We start from the raw sequence: 15,957 nt of genomic DNA, 5'->3' as shown, positions 1-15,957 counted from the left end.
TCTAACAGGCTTCATTGCGCAGTGAATGCTTTTGGACTCTCGGGACGTGTTTTTGTTTGGTTTTTGCAAAGTCGGTGACTCCAAATATCAGCTCTTTCAATCCGTCACAAACAGCGTATGAGGACAATGGAAGCAATCAAAAACAACAAAAGAGCATTTTTTTCCTTAACACAGTTAAATTTTAGTGATGTGGTGGAGAACAAATACTTTATATCATATTTTTTTTTAAATATTATATATTTATTAACCTACTTATTTATGTTATATATACTTATATATGTTACATATATATATATATATATATATATATATATATATATAATATATATATATATATATATATTACTAATATAATATATGAAAATACAGATGAATTCATAAATTTGCAATAGGCAATTATTTATCATTTTATTTAAATATTTTAATGAAAGTAAAAAAAAAAAAAAACATTGTACACATTTCTGAATATTTAAATATATATTATTTTGGATACATTATAGAAGTCACTTTAATTCTAATATTCGTGAGTGTGTATATCGAGAGTCAGTGGTCTGCTGCGTGAGGAAAGTGAGTCGTTCGCTGCGTGAGGTGAGTGTGTATATTGATGCACCGCCGGCCTATCAGTGGTAAACTCAGTGGCTACTGGCAATTGTATAGTGAATTCACGCGACAAGTCGGTAGCCTTATTTTTGGACCGGAAGGCACGCCATAGTTAAGGGACGTAACATTTCCGTCACACGCTTGAGGCATTCAGCCAATCACAATGCCCTTTATAGCTGGCCAATCCGAGCACACCTCGCTTTTCAGAACGATGAGCTTTGTAAAAATCGACGTGTTTCAGAAGGTGAGAGGAGCAACAATAATGTACATTATGTGGAAAATAATGTTTTTTGAACCTTAAACCGCATAAACACATTTCATTACACCAAATACACAACATAATGTTTTTAGCAACATCATATGACCCCTTTAAAATACCATTTGCTAGCATTTATTTAATTATATATTTACTTACATCATTTATTTACTAGCATTTATTTACTTAGTTTAGTGTAGAATAAAAGTTATCAAAGTTAATATATTTGGTTAATCACTTTCTTATAAATAAATAAAACAGACAAATAAGCAACATAGATCAAAAGAAAAATACCCCCTAAAATATGTTTTTGGATTTCAATGACGCACATCTCCTGAGAGAATCAAATTTGCATGTAATAGAGGAGTGGCGCTCATGCATCTACTTTGGGAACTGGCAGGAAATTTGAAACCAGCGTAGGTCAGGAAAGACAGTAGTGGACGCAGGGAAAAACATTTTACATTTGTCAAAAAATAAAGAGAGGAACTGAATAGGCTACAGCTACGCCTTCTACGCCTCTCATCTCATTTAGACTATCAATATAAATTTAAATCAAATTAAATTTAAAATTTACATTTATGCATTTACGCTTTTATCCAAAGCGACTTACAGTGCATTCAGACTATACATTTTTTTTTACAAGTATATTTAGGCTACACCGTAAAGTTGTCATTCTCTGTCAATAGCCTTCTATTTTCGCTTACAATTCTGTATGTTTTCTAATGCTTTTATATACAGCTCAGACGTGTTCGCTGACATCGTTTTTTGCAAACTTTAAAAAAGTATTGAGGATTAACGTACTGTAAAAGACGTCTGTGATTTCAAGTTTCGCCTTTCCAGCTGTAATGTCGAAAGACTGTATGAACTCTTCATGCTCCAGATGGGAGAGGGGCGGACACATTCCGAAAACCCCACAACGGAGTCTTTTTAAGAGGTTTTGGCCGCGATACAGTAGAGATTGTTTTGAACACATACATTGAAGACCAGCAGAAGAAATGACCAGTAAGATATTTTATAAATAAATAATGTGTATTTTATAAACTTGTATTTGTACCAACCGAGCCAGAACTGATGCAAAACTTCTGACGATGTTTTAATAAACACACAGGCGAAGTTGAACCCGAGAATCCAGAGGTTTGGGGCGTTGCTGCAGCCCAGAGCGCGAGCGGCTCGGCCGATGCGGATACTTTAATGGAAGTTACTTTCCAGAAGAACCCCAGTCAGAAATACAAATACCTGGAGGCAGAACCCAAGATTTTAGGGGTACCCGTGAAATAGATATCGAAATAGAATACAATGTAAGTTAGTCTCAAACACATCTACTGAGGGATGTTTTTGTCTCATCCGCAGGTCACAGAGATCGCGCTGACTGTCTTCTTCGTTGTTTGCAGAATTTCGTTTTATATGGTACGATCTGAACTAAATGGCTTCATGCTGGCGTTTTCATGTGTTGTAAGTGTCCATTTTATGATTTTACTGTAATATGTTTGAACTGTACAATATGCACAAATATTTTCATATTGTTTGATGATTTTTTAGCTGGTTAGCATGCATATATATATATATATATATATATATATATATATATATATATATATAGATATCATATATAGATAGATAGATATAGCTAGATAGCTAGATAGATATAATGTAATAATAATGTATTAATGTAGTATTTATTAATTTTATATTTAAAGGTAGAATTTCTGATAGTATAAATTTTACAGCATTTCAGCTATTTATTTTGCATAGGTTTACAAATAATATCCTTCAGTATTATTTGCCACTATGTTTCCTTTAAACAGGGCATTATTTCTGGCAGTGTGGCCATTGCAGCGCAGAAACTTCACATGCCAACAGTAAGTTTTTAAGGGCCCAGACTACTAACCGTGGGGAATTTTATCATGATTTATTGTCAAACCGGTAATCGTTCCATTCCTAATCTGGACACAGCAAAAATTATGAAATATTATCAAAAATATGTACCATGCATGCTAGTTATTCACTATATGCAGAATGAATTTCTGAGTTCCCACTCTGAATGTATCACTGAAGAGGTACTTAGAAATAAGCATTCCTGAGTGTGTGTTTTTCGTTTTATTTCTCAACAGCTTAAGGCTTGTTTGGGAATGCAGGTGGTCACATGTGTGGCATATACCTTCTGTCTTCTGGAAACATTTGTTGAGCCATATGCACGCATCACTGATTGCTGGCATCCCTATAATCACAGTAACATAACACATGAGAATGACACATGTATACAAATAGAGGTAAGCAGACCATTTTAAATGTACATTTTTAATGTTATTAGTGTCACTGTATACGCTATTCACATGCAAATCGCTAAGCTGTATGTATATACAGTCATAGGTGGAAATCCTGGGGGGGTCGGGGAGGACAGGACCCCCCATCTGAGGGTTGTCCCCCCTAAAAATATGATTAAAAACCACGCTGTTTATTGTAAAAACCAATGTTTTACATTTTAAATAACTAAGTAGTAAGTAGTAAGTAGTAAAACAACACAAACGCAAATGTGGCAAAAATGCGTTCTAAGTTTAGAAACATTTTGAGTCTTGCCTCACAGTGCTTTGGTTCAAATCTTTCACTTGAACACTGTTGCCACAGGTTGAAATGCCCCCAATAATGTGATATTTAGCCCCTGGAATGCAAATTTTACAGAGGAATCCCCCTTGAAACGCTTTTGGGCTAGTTAGCGATTGGGCAGGTTTTTTTTGCTTAAACCTGGCAACCCTGCATCACCTACACCAGGGTTATTCAAATCTTACCCTCGAGGGCCAGTGCACTGCAGAGTTTAGCTCTAACCCTGATCAAACTCACCTACCTGTGATTTTATAATGATCCTGAAGACACTGATTAGCATGCTCAGGTGAGTTTGATCAGGGTTGGAGCTAAACTCTGCAGTGCACTGGCCCTCGAGGGTCAGATTTGAATAACCCTGACCTACACACACACACACACACACAAAAGTCCAGTGAGCGAGAACAGTCAGTAGTTGTGGAACTCGACTGTCAAGGCTATTTTATTCCCTTAAACAACGGATGAAGTGATTATTTTCTCTTTAATACAGATGATGCCAATGTATTTTTCGATGAGTCCGCTCTGCTATGTTAGCAATAATAACTTCACCTGCTTGACGGATAGTAATGTTTACAATGGACACGAGCGCTGTCGTGGTGCGACCACAGCAGCTTGAAGTTGTCTAATTTGGCACAGTCTCCCTGCTGCACTAATAGTAGTAAGGCTTTCCTCTGTGCATACTTGTCTTACAAGTACAATTTTAGCTGTATTATTTGTCCTCTTCAAAAATTGCTCTTGAGAAATTTTATGTTTATCGTCTCCCCTACTGTTAGACGAAATGTACACCCCTGTATACAGTGCCCTCCACTAATATTGGCACCCTTGGTAAATATGTGACCCTGGACCACAAAACCAGTCTTAAGTGTCAATTTTTTGAAATTGAGATTTATACATCATCTGAAAGCTGAATAAATAAGGATATTTGGCTGAGATACAACTATTAAAAAATCTGGAATCTGAGGGTGCAAAAAAAATCTAAATATTGAGAAAATCACCTTTAAAGTTATCCAAATGAATTCTTAACAATGCATATTACTAATCAAAAATTAAGTTTTGATATATCTACGGTAGGAAATATACAAAATATCTTGATGGAACATGATCTTTACTTAATATTCTAATGATTTTTGGCATAAAAGAAAAATCTATAATTTTGACCCATACAATGTTTTTTTGACTATTGCTACAAATATACCCAAGCGACTTAAGACTTTTTGTGCTCCAGGGTCACATATAAGCAAAGGCAGCTGTGAAAATAATCTGCATCATTGAGCTTTTTGATCTTTCATTCAAAAAATTCACAAAAATTCTAACCTTTCATTGAAGTAAAACAATTGAAAGTGGGGTGAAAATTTTATGATGAAATAAACGTTTTTCTCCAATGCATGTTGGCATCAATTATTGGCACCCCTAGAAATTCTTATGAGTAAAATATCTCTGAAGTATATTCCCATTCATATTTTAAAAAAATTAGCACACCAGGGTGACTAGTAGCATGAAATTGTCCAGCCATGACTTGCTGTTCCACAGGATTATAAATATGAGGAACACAAAGCATATTCAGTATATTCATAGTCAGACACGACTGGAATTTCAGATGGCATTGGCTTCTATGGTCAGATGAAAAAAAAAAAGAAGAGATTTCTGGCAGCAAACCCACCAGATGAGTTTAGTACAAACAGGGACAAAAGAAGTACCCCATTACTCACGGTTAAATATACTGCTATACCTGTTTTTCTGCCAGATGTCCTGGACATCTTGTTCAAATAATGGCATCATGGATTCTATCAAATACCAACAGATTAAAAATCTAAACCCGATTGCCTCTCTTAGAATATTTATAATGGGCTGTGGTTGGATCTTCAATCAGGACAATAATACAAAACAAACATAAAATTCAACACAAAATAGATTCTGGATGAAGGAATGGTCTCTGATCTTTTATCAGGTCTTGTGGAGTCCATGCCTTGACGAATCAGAGCTGGTTTGGCAGCAAAAGTGGGAATTATATGATATTAGGCAGGTGGTTTTAATGTTGTGGCTGAGCAGTGTATATTTATATATTGTTTATCCTCTTTGCTTACAGAAAGGATTTCATCTACTGTTTGCATTAGATCAGCTCACGGAGTTGACTCAGATTGTCCTCTCCATCACAATAGCTGCATACTGCTGCAAGGTGATTCCTTGCTGCAGTCCCACATCTCACGTGGTAAGTAACGCTCATTTCCTATATCTGTCGAGGCTGGTGAGCAGTATGAATGATGCACAGTATTATGCACAGTTCTCGACTGTAAAACATTTCTTGTCTTTTTCAGCCTGTCATCGTTATGACGCCACCCACGGCTACGCAATGAACGTTGGAGTGTGTGCATCTAAAAAGGCTAATAATACTAATAAAACTCAATCTTTGAACACATTATTAAATACTAATACATTATACCATAGTCAAACATATCACTAATATATCTCTATACAAATATTTTGAGAGCATTAAAACATCTGGTCTTTTAACATAATGTGCAGACTGCAGACCTATTTCTGAATTAACATAAATGTGTATAATTGCCAGTATGAATTAATATCTCAATCAGCTTTAAAATACAACATATAAAACTTGTAAAAATAGCCTTTTACAGAACATATACTGTATATTCCAATTCATATACGGAATCTGTTGGTGTATGGACATTGTCAATACACAAATTAAAAGTTATTAAAATTGAATAAACTAATGTAATAAACAATAAAAATAAATCTAGTTACAGTCTTCATACTGTTGTATGAGTTGACAATTTTTTCACCATATTATTAACCTTCTTGGTTGGGGTTTTCCACCCAGAAATGAAAATTCTGCCTTCATCGTGTTTCTTTCATCTGTGGAACTCAAAAGATATTATAAGGAATGTTGGGAACCAAACTACATTGGAGCCCACTGACTTTTAGACCAAAATTAAAAAAAAAAAAAAAATTAAAAAAAAAATTAAAAACTGGATGACAGTGAAAATCATACAGGTGTGCGCATTATGACAGAATTCTCATTTTGATGTGGAATATTTCTTTAAGCCAATGTGAAAACATAACAGCAATGCTATTAATGTATCCATGGCGATATAAAAGTTTTTGCATTGAACTTCAACAAATCAAGTTCACATCCACCCATTGACCTGATATCAAGATTGTATATGTACTTTCTAAATAAGCAAAGAACACAAATGAGTCTAAACAAAATGTGTGATGCACAACACTATCTTTAATCATTTCATAAGAAAAAATAAAGCACATTTTCAAAAGGTGATTCAGATTGTATACATCTTAAAAACATTACTGACAATTTAGAAATAATCTTAATAAAGAATCTTCACAGAAGATTAAAATCGGATTCTGCAAATCTGTCTATAAAGTAAATGAAAAAGGTCCTGATCTCCTTCGGATAAATGGTCACACTGAAGTCCTGGGTTGTGCCACTGAAAAAATCAATTCGCTCTGTAAACAGAGAAAAAACAACCATTTTTAGCACTGACATTTCTTATTACATCGATTCAATCGGATTTAATGACTTGTCAGATGAAACATTGTAGTTACCAATTAAAAGGTGAAATCTCACCTTCTTTCCGTACACTTTCATTGGTTTTCCAGCTCCACCTCTGGAGGTCTGATATATTCCACGTTCCAGTGAGGGATCGCTCCTGAACTTTGGTTACTTCACCTATGCCTCTCATAACTTCCTGTTAATGAATTTACTGTTAAGTGGTGATGCGTAATAAATCTACCAATGTTCCACCAATAAAAACGTCAAAAATGAATAGATTAAATGTACCTTCAGGTTAATAACGGTGGGTTGTGATAGGACTGGGTCTTCTCCCTCTTCATACAGGTGTGTGATTCTCAAAAGAATACGGTCAAAGTCTATCTCAGACTTTCTCTCTCCACCAAAAAACAATATATACATCCTGAATACAGCTTCTCGTTATAAGCAGAATTTATACTTCACCCCGACTCTCTCCATCAAATCCTGATTCACATAACAGTTATGAAACATTATAGTTTTGTCAGTTTTGTTGTGTAGAGTATACTGTGGCCTGCCTGAGTTGAGACTGTGGAGGTGCTGGGTGTGATCAGGACTGTAGTTCCAGCCAGGGATGCTCAGGGTCTGCATGTGGAGGTTCTGGGGCACCACAACCGGCTGAACAAACGGCCCGCTAAATTTCTCTCCCTGATTCCACGGCTTTTCTGTGTAAGGCAAAAGTTGACATTCCTTTGTCTCTGTTTGCTTACCAACATGTACAAAACACACAAATATGGAAAAGAAATGTTAGTTATTGTTGTTCAGCACACTTTAGGTAAAGCACTGTTACTTCACATTTTGCTCAACTGACAACTTTTGTTAATGATTTTCTTATCATTTTTTATGTTGTTGATACAAACAGAGATAAAATAGTAGGTGCACTAAGTACAAACAACATTCTATAAATCTGTGTCATCTGGATGATGATGCATGAGTGCATATGTATGTTAAAAAGGACTTCCACATTTTGTGATGTACTGGGCAGTATTTTTTCAGTATTCTTTCAATATTCTGAATTAGTTTGTATTTTTATATTGTTTTGTTTTCAATTTAATTGCAGTTAAATGTTTTAGTAATTTTGTTGTCTTTGTCATTTTATTAGTATATTTTAATATGACTATATATTTCAGTTTTACTTATTTTAGTACATCATATTAAAATGTCAAAATAAAATAAAAAAATGAGACGTTTCCTTGGCACCTAGCAAAAAAAAAAAATTACTTTCAAACAAATTATATATAAATCAATAAACATACATATTTATATTAGTTTACTGTAATAAACTTGGTACTGGGCCAGTGGTGGGAATTTCTATTTTTAACTGACAACTTGTTTAGTTACATTAGTAATGGCAAGGACTTGGATTAAAGATAAATGGAGGGTACGCTACAGTATGTTGCCTATTGTTACTCATTAGATGGTTAACTCTGAATGTTATAAACTTTTTAGAGGAACTGAGACTGAAAGCAATGTCCCTGTTTGCAAACTCACGTGGTTGGTCGATGGGCATAACCACAGGTCTGTGCTGCAGCTCTAATGCCTCCTGTTGGTAGATAGATGACAATGCAGAAGGGGAGCCCAGCATCATCCAGAGAACTGGCCGCACCACAGACGAGTCATTAAGAGTCAGGTTATAACCCAGATTCCACTCCTGGTTGTTCCAAAGCCGTCTATGAAGCATGACCTGATGCACAAAATACAAATCATTTGTAAAATAGAAAACAGCTAAGTAAGGCCTTTAGAGATCAGTGCCAATTATGTGTGAAAGGCAGATGCAAGCCCTCACTTCTAGTTGACCCTGACTTAGACTGGCCACTCCATGAGCTCTTTCACCGAGGAACACAACTCTGCTGGAATCATCTTGTATGTAGGCCGCTCGTACCATTGGGTAGTAATTCTGTGCATGTAAACACAACATAAGCATAACTCTTAATATCTGAAAACTGGTATGATTTATGAATTTTAGGTGTAAAGCAACCTTACACGGGCGATTGTGTTGTTCACAAAGGTCTTATATGTCCTTTTCATCATCTGATAGCCGTTGTTATCAGTAAACAGTGTTCTGTTATTCTTCAGACTCGTGCAGGTTCTGAACACGGTCTCTCTGTTCATCTCTAGGGGGCCTACTTTATAGCTCTGCTCCAGTCTGAAACATGCCAGCCCACCCTCAAACCCTACCGGCACTCTGGTGACCACGGAGTAAGTGTGGTTCTTGTCTTCTTCCTCTCTGCAGAGAGAACACTCACACTTTTAGACTGAGAACTATTGCTTGATTTTTGGAGAAAATGTGAGTGGTGTTTAAAGTTGCAATGAAACAGGCATAGCACCAGATTCTTTTCTTTTACATTGTGGTGTACATCAGAGATGAACAGAGTATTGAAAAAGAAAAACATGTATGCTAGGAACTTGGTTTTATCTATCGATTATTAATTACTTGAGATGTGGGCATTGCAGTCATAAAAAAAAGCAAGCTTGCAGATGATCACGGTAGGGTTTAAGCAGACTAAATGAATGAAGAAGTCTGGTTTATGTGACCAGAAAGAATTCTTTTTCTTAGGTTATGACTTCGTTATGACATTTTGATTTAAATGTATGAAAAAATATGAAATGAAAAAAAAAAAAAAAAAAACGTATGCTGAAACATATGCATAAATAAATCGCTCACAATAAGATCAATAACATACATTTAGAAAATATATTTTTAATTTTTATTTAATGCTGACTTTAAGGTAATAATATACTCTGGCCAATTTATATAGTAATAATTTATATAGGTTTTTATCAATCGGTTGTGGATATTTAATTGTGCATGCTAATTTCCATTTCTACATTTACACTTAATGTTTACAACACTAATAATTTAATAACACTGTAAAATATATTTTTTATTTTATAAAATCTAAAAATGAATGTAAATTTTTCATACTGTACATTATAATATGCATTAATTAATTGCATATTATAATGTTGTTCCTAAATTCACTTTATACTTAAAGCAACACTATGTAACTTTTTCTGTGTTCAAAATTTGCTAAATGTATATAATGATCGAGTAAATCATAAATTCATATACCAAACCGCCTTTTTCTCGTATCCCAAATCACTACGGTACATTTATAATAAATGGTTATTTTTGGACTTGGAAGATTATTTCTGGCACGAACATATATATATAATATATATATATATATATATTCTATATATATATAATATATATATATATATATATTCTCCATTTCTCGATTATCAGCCCTAACATAAAAAATGTATTTATGGGCTTATCAAATTGACTAGATTTTTTTTGTCATCCCTACTTTAAATGAAAGACGTATTTTAAATTGCTGACTTGTATTTTAGAAAGATCAGCAACCCTAGAAGCAGACAGACATAATAGTTTCAGGATATCGAGAAACACTTTTTCTTTTACCTGTAGAAATACTGGCGTATCTCTGAGACTACCTTCCCCGCCACAATCTCCATGGCCACAGATTTGTATGCAGGAATAGCTGAGCCGTTGGCAGTAAAGATGTAGTTGTCTGAGATCGGCCCCGAGTGGACGTCCCCATTGGCCTCATACTCCCAGAAATCCTGCTGTACTCTAACTCTCATCTTTTCACACCTGTAATGGAAAGACTAGGTCAGAAATTCAACTGAAATGTTCCATTTGACAATCTGATGCATACTGAAGGAGAACTTGCCGGTCTGTGATGCTGTGCAGAAGGTTTGTCTCTTGGTCAAACATCAGTTTGTAGCACTCATTCAGCACTGGTAACAACTTCCTACCTGTCCTCTTCCACTGACTCACATTCTTCTTTGTAAACTTCACTACTCTGGCCACATGAGTCGCCCCACAGGCAGACCCAGTGTCACAGTGGGATTGTGGGAACTGCACAATGTACTTTCTGTACTGCAGTCCACCCAGCTCAACAACGAAGAACAGATCGTAGACAGTGGAAGACTCCATCGATTGCTGGATCTGCAGTTAATTATCGAGTCTGTCATTAACTGAAACAACTGATGAGTGCAAGTTATGACAGAAGAAATGAATGAGATCAACAGAAAAATATGTTTTGCAACCTGAGCAGGCACTGCCTTTCCATCATCGTCAAGCACAACTGCCAATGCATATGCCACAGAAATATTAATATATGTTGAAATGTTCCAGGCAAGTGGGTTGTACACGATGATATGCTGTTCAAGAACATTCCCAGAGTCTGAAACAACAACAAAATCTTTATTAGGCAATCTAGCCTTTAATCAAATCAAACCAAACGTTACTTCACATTTTAACATTGATAACTGTTAATGCCGGCAATTAGACTGAAAATATAATTAAAAATGTACTTAAACTGTCAATATTATCTATATACTGTATATTGCGTCTATATTATCAATTGATTATAATAAGATATATAAAAATAAAAATCAAGAACCAATAGAAGATGCTGAAAACCACAATCCAACTCTGTTTGTCTATCAAACGTAACTTGGTTATATGAAGTTTTAATATAACTGTAATAATAATGACATATCAATGGAATCACTTTTAGCACAATTAGCAGCAGCCAATCAGAATTCATCCAGCTTTACAGAGCTCAAGCACTGAGCTAGTGGCAGATGACCGGCAGAAACTGCAGCATGTGTTTACAATAATCAGCAAGAGATCAGATCTGAACAGAGAATATAGTTCCACGTGCTGAGAAGAAAGATTCAGAGAATATAAACAAAGAAATGTACCGCTCTTCACTCTGGTGGATCTGGTTAGGGGTGTGTGATGGATGTCATTGGAAGGTTCAAGGGTTTGTGGAAGCAAGAATATGGCTGCCAAGAGCTCCTCAGCTCCCATCATGCCTTGCATGAGATGCTCCATGTACATATCAGCCACTTTAGGGGATTCTGTCCCTGTGATGCCATCGTGGTGCTGAACCTGGTACAAATCAGATGAGATAATGACCACTCAGTTTCTAGTGCTTGATTTGGGCCTATGGGCCTGAATCATAAGAGAAAGTTCATGAGAGAAAGATTTTTATCAGATAAACATTAATGAATTACACTGTTCATCGTTGCAACTAAATAAAATTAAGTTGTAAATTCCATGCTGCTCGAAAGGAAACGGTAGTGGCATAAACAGATGTTTAAAACCAGGCACCTCTGAGACAGCCCATCGCAGGGCCTTGAGTTTGTCTAGAGCCCATTCTCTCTGAACTGGACCGTCTGGGTAACTGATACGGTATCTAGTGAAGAGAGACTCCGCTGCGTACAGGAGGGAACTCGCTCGTCTAGCTACTCCTTTCAGAACATTTCTGGACCCATAGAACCCCGTCCATGCCTGAAACGGTTCTGGAAAATGAAGATAAAAGACCTTTCAGGATGATTTGTTTTTCAAAAAATGCAGAGAAACACTAATGGACCCTTTTGACATTTCCAGGGTTCTCAGAATCCACAATAGCATTTCTAAAAAGAGGAGATACTGAGAAATTGATTACATTGGCTGGAAGAGAGAACAATGTCAAATTTGCTGTCACACACACACACACACAGCAGCGTTAACTATTGTTTTGTAATTTAATGCATGGTAATAAACACAAAGTGCTGTGTTAAAAATGCTCATAAAATGTTGGAAGCAAATCATCACAGTTTATGAAAAGGGTTTCTCACAATTATAGAAGTAGCTATAATATCCAAATCGTACACCTGTTGAGTAAGGAAGGAAGTCTTGGTTTCCTCTCACATCCCAGGACAGATTTGTCTGGTGCACTGTCTGGAAATAGTCCTGTAGCGTGGCATACTGAACAGCGACTCCATACTTGTCACTGTGCGTGTTAATGTAGTTCATTAAAACATCCATGTTCATAAACTGCACTGAAGCATTGAAGAACTGCTTGTCACAACCCTGTAAATACAACAGTACAAGTGGGTGAATATATAAAAGGAATGCTGTACTGTATGTGTTAGCCTGTGGTATGATGGAGCTGAACTGACCCAAGGCCAGAGAACATGACTGGTTCTGAACCACTGGGCCCGCTGTTTGATGTTGTCCACCATGGTCTGTGCGTAAAGCTCTACAGTTTCTTTGGTCACTGGTAGACTCATGTTGGGGTATATGCCATCTTTAGGAGGGTCCGGAAACAGTGCAACACCATTCCAGTAAAACCCAGACCTGGGCACAATTACCATCAATATTACAGCATGCTCGAACATTTTTTGTTGTTGGTGTTGTTGTTGTTGTTCTAATGCTTTTTGTTTTTACATAGAAAAGTTTAAACTTTTTTTTTTTTATAACAAAAGTTTGGGGATGGTAAGAATATTTAATATTTGGACTTTATATATTGGATTTACTCAAAATTACAGTAAAAAAAAGTAATATTATAAAATATTATAACTTAAAAACTTTTTTTGCTTTAATATATATAAAATATGAATTTATTCCTTTTTTCAGGATTCTTTGATGAACAGAAAGTTAAAAAAACAGCTTTCTTTGTTGAAATATAATCTTCGGGAACATTATAAATGTCTTTACAGTCACTTTTGATCAATTAATGCATCCTCGTTAAGAATACTATTAATCTTACTGACCCCAAAATGTTGAATAATAGTGTATAAATTAATAAAACCTTCTAAATCTTCATGCTAAACAAAAACCACAATTGAGGTGTTACAAAATAAATTTAAAAAAATAGTAATAATAATAAAAAAAAGCTACTGGGGCGTCACCTGTTAGAGAAGGGGAGATGCGATGGTGTGCAGTAACTGAACTGGTCCATTGTGTGTGTGAATATCTCTTGTTTTTCCTTTAAGGATGGTGAACCTCTCCACACAAACTGCAACTTCTACAAATACAGATGTCATATTATTACATGCAATAATCATAATGTAAGCAGCATTCATTCCAGACACTTCACATGCACAGCTGTATTATAAATGCGTTTTACCAAACCGATGATGCAAAAGCACAACCTTGTTTTTCTGCATGTCATCTTTAAGGTCGTAGTCGATGCGAGAGATGAGGTGAGCGTCGAACCCCGCAAGTGCAAAGAGGACCGGGGTGGTGGCTGATGCACCAAACGGATCAACATGCCATCCGAAACGTGGCCGAACACCAAAAGTCTCATACAAGAAGCCGTGTCCCTCTACAAAACAAAATAAATAAATACATACAAAGAAAGAGAGAGAGAGAGAGGGAGACAAGAAGATCTATAATTACATGCAACATAGGATTACTTAAAGTGATGTGTAAATAACATGTTACATAAATATGGTAATCATTCAGCGCTATGGCACTGTATTTGTGAAGAGTGTTTCATGCTCACACACCTGAGAGTTGAAGAATGGCATCATCTACGTCCGTCACTGCTTCATCATGCATCACCTGACCTCCGATTATGAACTCCAGACGACCCTCGTTTAGCAGCTGTCTCACCTGACATATAAAAACAAGTCACCTCAAACCTGCTCATTTATTTATTTATTAATTTTTCAGATCCCACAAACCCCAAACATGATCATACTTGTACGAACCCCATCCCAAAATTAAAAAAGCAGCGATATATTTTCATGCATAAAAAAAATCCACCTAATTTATACTGTGAAAAATGTATTTATATCATTATAAATATATACATAAAATATAATTGGGAAATTATTTATTTTCTATTTATAATTGTGTCTACTTGCTACAGTATTGAACGGTTAGATTTAATTATTGACTTGTTTTTATTTACTTGAATCATTGTTTTTTTTTTTTTATCTATTTACTTAATTGAATTTTTTTTTTTTATCAATTCTACACTGTTTTTTCATGCTTCTCCAGTTTGAAAATCTCTGTCTTAAACAATAATTAAACTGATTTACCTTCATTGCGTAATACTTGAACCTACTAATAAGATATCTGTAAGTCCTTACCTGTTTCTGGTGCCAATCTGTTGCCACATTCACCCACCAGAGTCTGAAAAACTCCTGTTCAACTGCGATGAATTTGCGGCTTTTGACTCGTGACAGCTCTTCAACTACACTGCTGTACACATTGCTGGCATATGCATGCATGCTCTCCTACAACAGAGAAGTTTGACAACACTGATGATGATGATGATAGCTGCACAGAGCAAACATACAAGCGTTATTAAAACATCTGCGTTTTACCTGGACAGTGTACACCCAGCCAACATCCATATGACTGTGAGGAATGACGAACACTTGAATCCTCTCGGCTGCATCGTTTTCAGAGACCGCCATGAGCAGTAAACAGAGAAAGAAAGATAAAAACACCATTGCCAACACAAGATCAACGAAACAACATAACCGGTGTTTCAAGAGAGTCTCATGACTGCGTGTGATCACATGCGCATGCGCACTTTTACTTCCCATTTCATTCGCTGTGTGCAGATTCTATGAATTTTTTTTTTATTTTATCAGCGTTACATTTCGGCCAAAAAGTATCTATCTATCTATCTATCTATCTATCTATCTATCTATCTATCTATCTATCTATCTATCTATCTATCTATCTATCTATCTATCTGTAGTAATGCAAAAATAAATAAATAAATATATTTTTTTCTTCTTTTTTTTGCATACAAAAAAAATACAAATAAAATTTACATGTAACGCGTTACATTTCGGTCAAAGAGTATTTGTTTATTTATGTATTTAGTGCTTTACATGTTGAAGACGAACGAGGTGGATGTAAAAACTGTTCGTCTCCTGGCCAATAGGAGGCGCCCAAACACACTCGTCTGTGTTTATCCCGCTCGCTCGGGTCCTGCCAGAGCCCGTCTACGGAGAAGATTCCCACTCCCTATTAAGTCCTATTGTACCGAATTTTGGTTGCAGTTCCACCAGAGTTCCACTGGGGGCGATCGCCATGAGTGCAAAATGAATGGGAGTCTATGGGGCTAGAAGGCTAAATTCGTCCCTTTCACCCGATTGCCGTTGAGAAATC

General features: G+C 35.8%; 2 protein-coding genes across 2 annotated transcripts; one reads left to right on the top strand and one right to left on the bottom strand.

The window, feature by feature from the left end:
• Positions 1–1,706: 1,706 nt before the first annotated feature.
• On the top strand, positions 1,707–6,225 carry LOC109089084. Its single transcript, XM_042727088.1, has 7 exons — positions 1,707–1,858; positions 1,965–2,119; positions 2,207–2,308; positions 2,662–2,715; positions 2,968–3,126; positions 5,541–5,663; positions 5,770–6,225. The coding sequence occupies exons 1-7, from the start codon at positions 1,852–1,854 to the stop codon at positions 5,806–5,808; spliced, it is 639 nt and encodes a 212-aa protein (XP_042583022.1). The 5' UTR covers positions 1,707–1,851; the 3' UTR covers positions 5,809–6,225.
• A 459-nt stretch (positions 6,226–6,684) lies between these two features.
• man2b2 (mannosidase, alpha, class 2B, member 2) lies at positions 6,685–15,372 on the bottom strand. Its single transcript, XM_042727087.1, has 19 exons — positions 15,159–15,372; positions 14,922–15,068; positions 14,334–14,439; positions 13,977–14,149; positions 13,734–13,849; positions 13,002–13,179; positions 12,714–12,912; positions 12,169–12,359; positions 11,757–11,946; positions 11,097–11,233; positions 10,718–10,995; positions 10,447–10,638; positions 9,003–9,246; positions 8,806–8,916; positions 8,511–8,703; positions 7,539–7,684; positions 7,272–7,385; positions 7,059–7,179; positions 6,685–6,937 (listed from the first exon to the last, which is right to left on the bottom strand). The coding sequence occupies exons 1-19, from the start codon at positions 15,285–15,287 to the stop codon at positions 6,813–6,815; spliced, it is 3,090 nt and encodes a 1,029-aa protein (XP_042583021.1). The 5' UTR covers positions 15,288–15,372; the 3' UTR covers positions 6,685–6,812.
• Between the last annotated feature and the right edge of the window lie 585 nt (positions 15,373–15,957).

This window comes from Cyprinus carpio, chromosome B7 (genome assembly GCF_018340385.1).
Source record: "Cyprinus carpio isolate SPL01 chromosome B7, ASM1834038v1, whole genome shotgun sequence".
Classification (NCBI taxonomy): Eukaryota; Metazoa; Chordata; class Actinopteri; order Cypriniformes; family Cyprinidae; genus Cyprinus; species Cyprinus carpio.
This window is presented reverse-complemented; position numbering and strand designations above follow the sequence as displayed.

Coding starts and splice junctions, on each gene's coding strand:
- LOC109089084 (XM_042727088.1), top strand. Junction 2,309..2,661: donor TGCTGGCGTTTTCATGTGTT/GTAAGTGTCCAT, acceptor TCCTTTAAACAG/GGCATTATTTCTGGCAGTGT. Junction 2,716..2,967: donor AGAAACTTCACATGCCAACA/GTAAGTTTTTAA, acceptor ATTTCTCAACAG/CTTAAGGCTTGTTTGGGAAT.
- man2b2 (XM_042727087.1), bottom strand. CDS start 15,287: ATGGTGTTTTTATCTTTCTTTCTCTGTTTACTGCTCATGGCGGTCTCT. Junction 9,247..10,446: donor ATACGCCAGTATTTCTACAG/GTAAAAGAAAAA, acceptor TTCTCTCTGCAG/AGAGGAAGAAGACAAGAACC. Junction 7,180..7,271: donor CCACCGTTATTAACCTGAAG/GTACATTTAATC, acceptor ATTCATTAACAG/GAAGTTATGAGAGGCATAGG.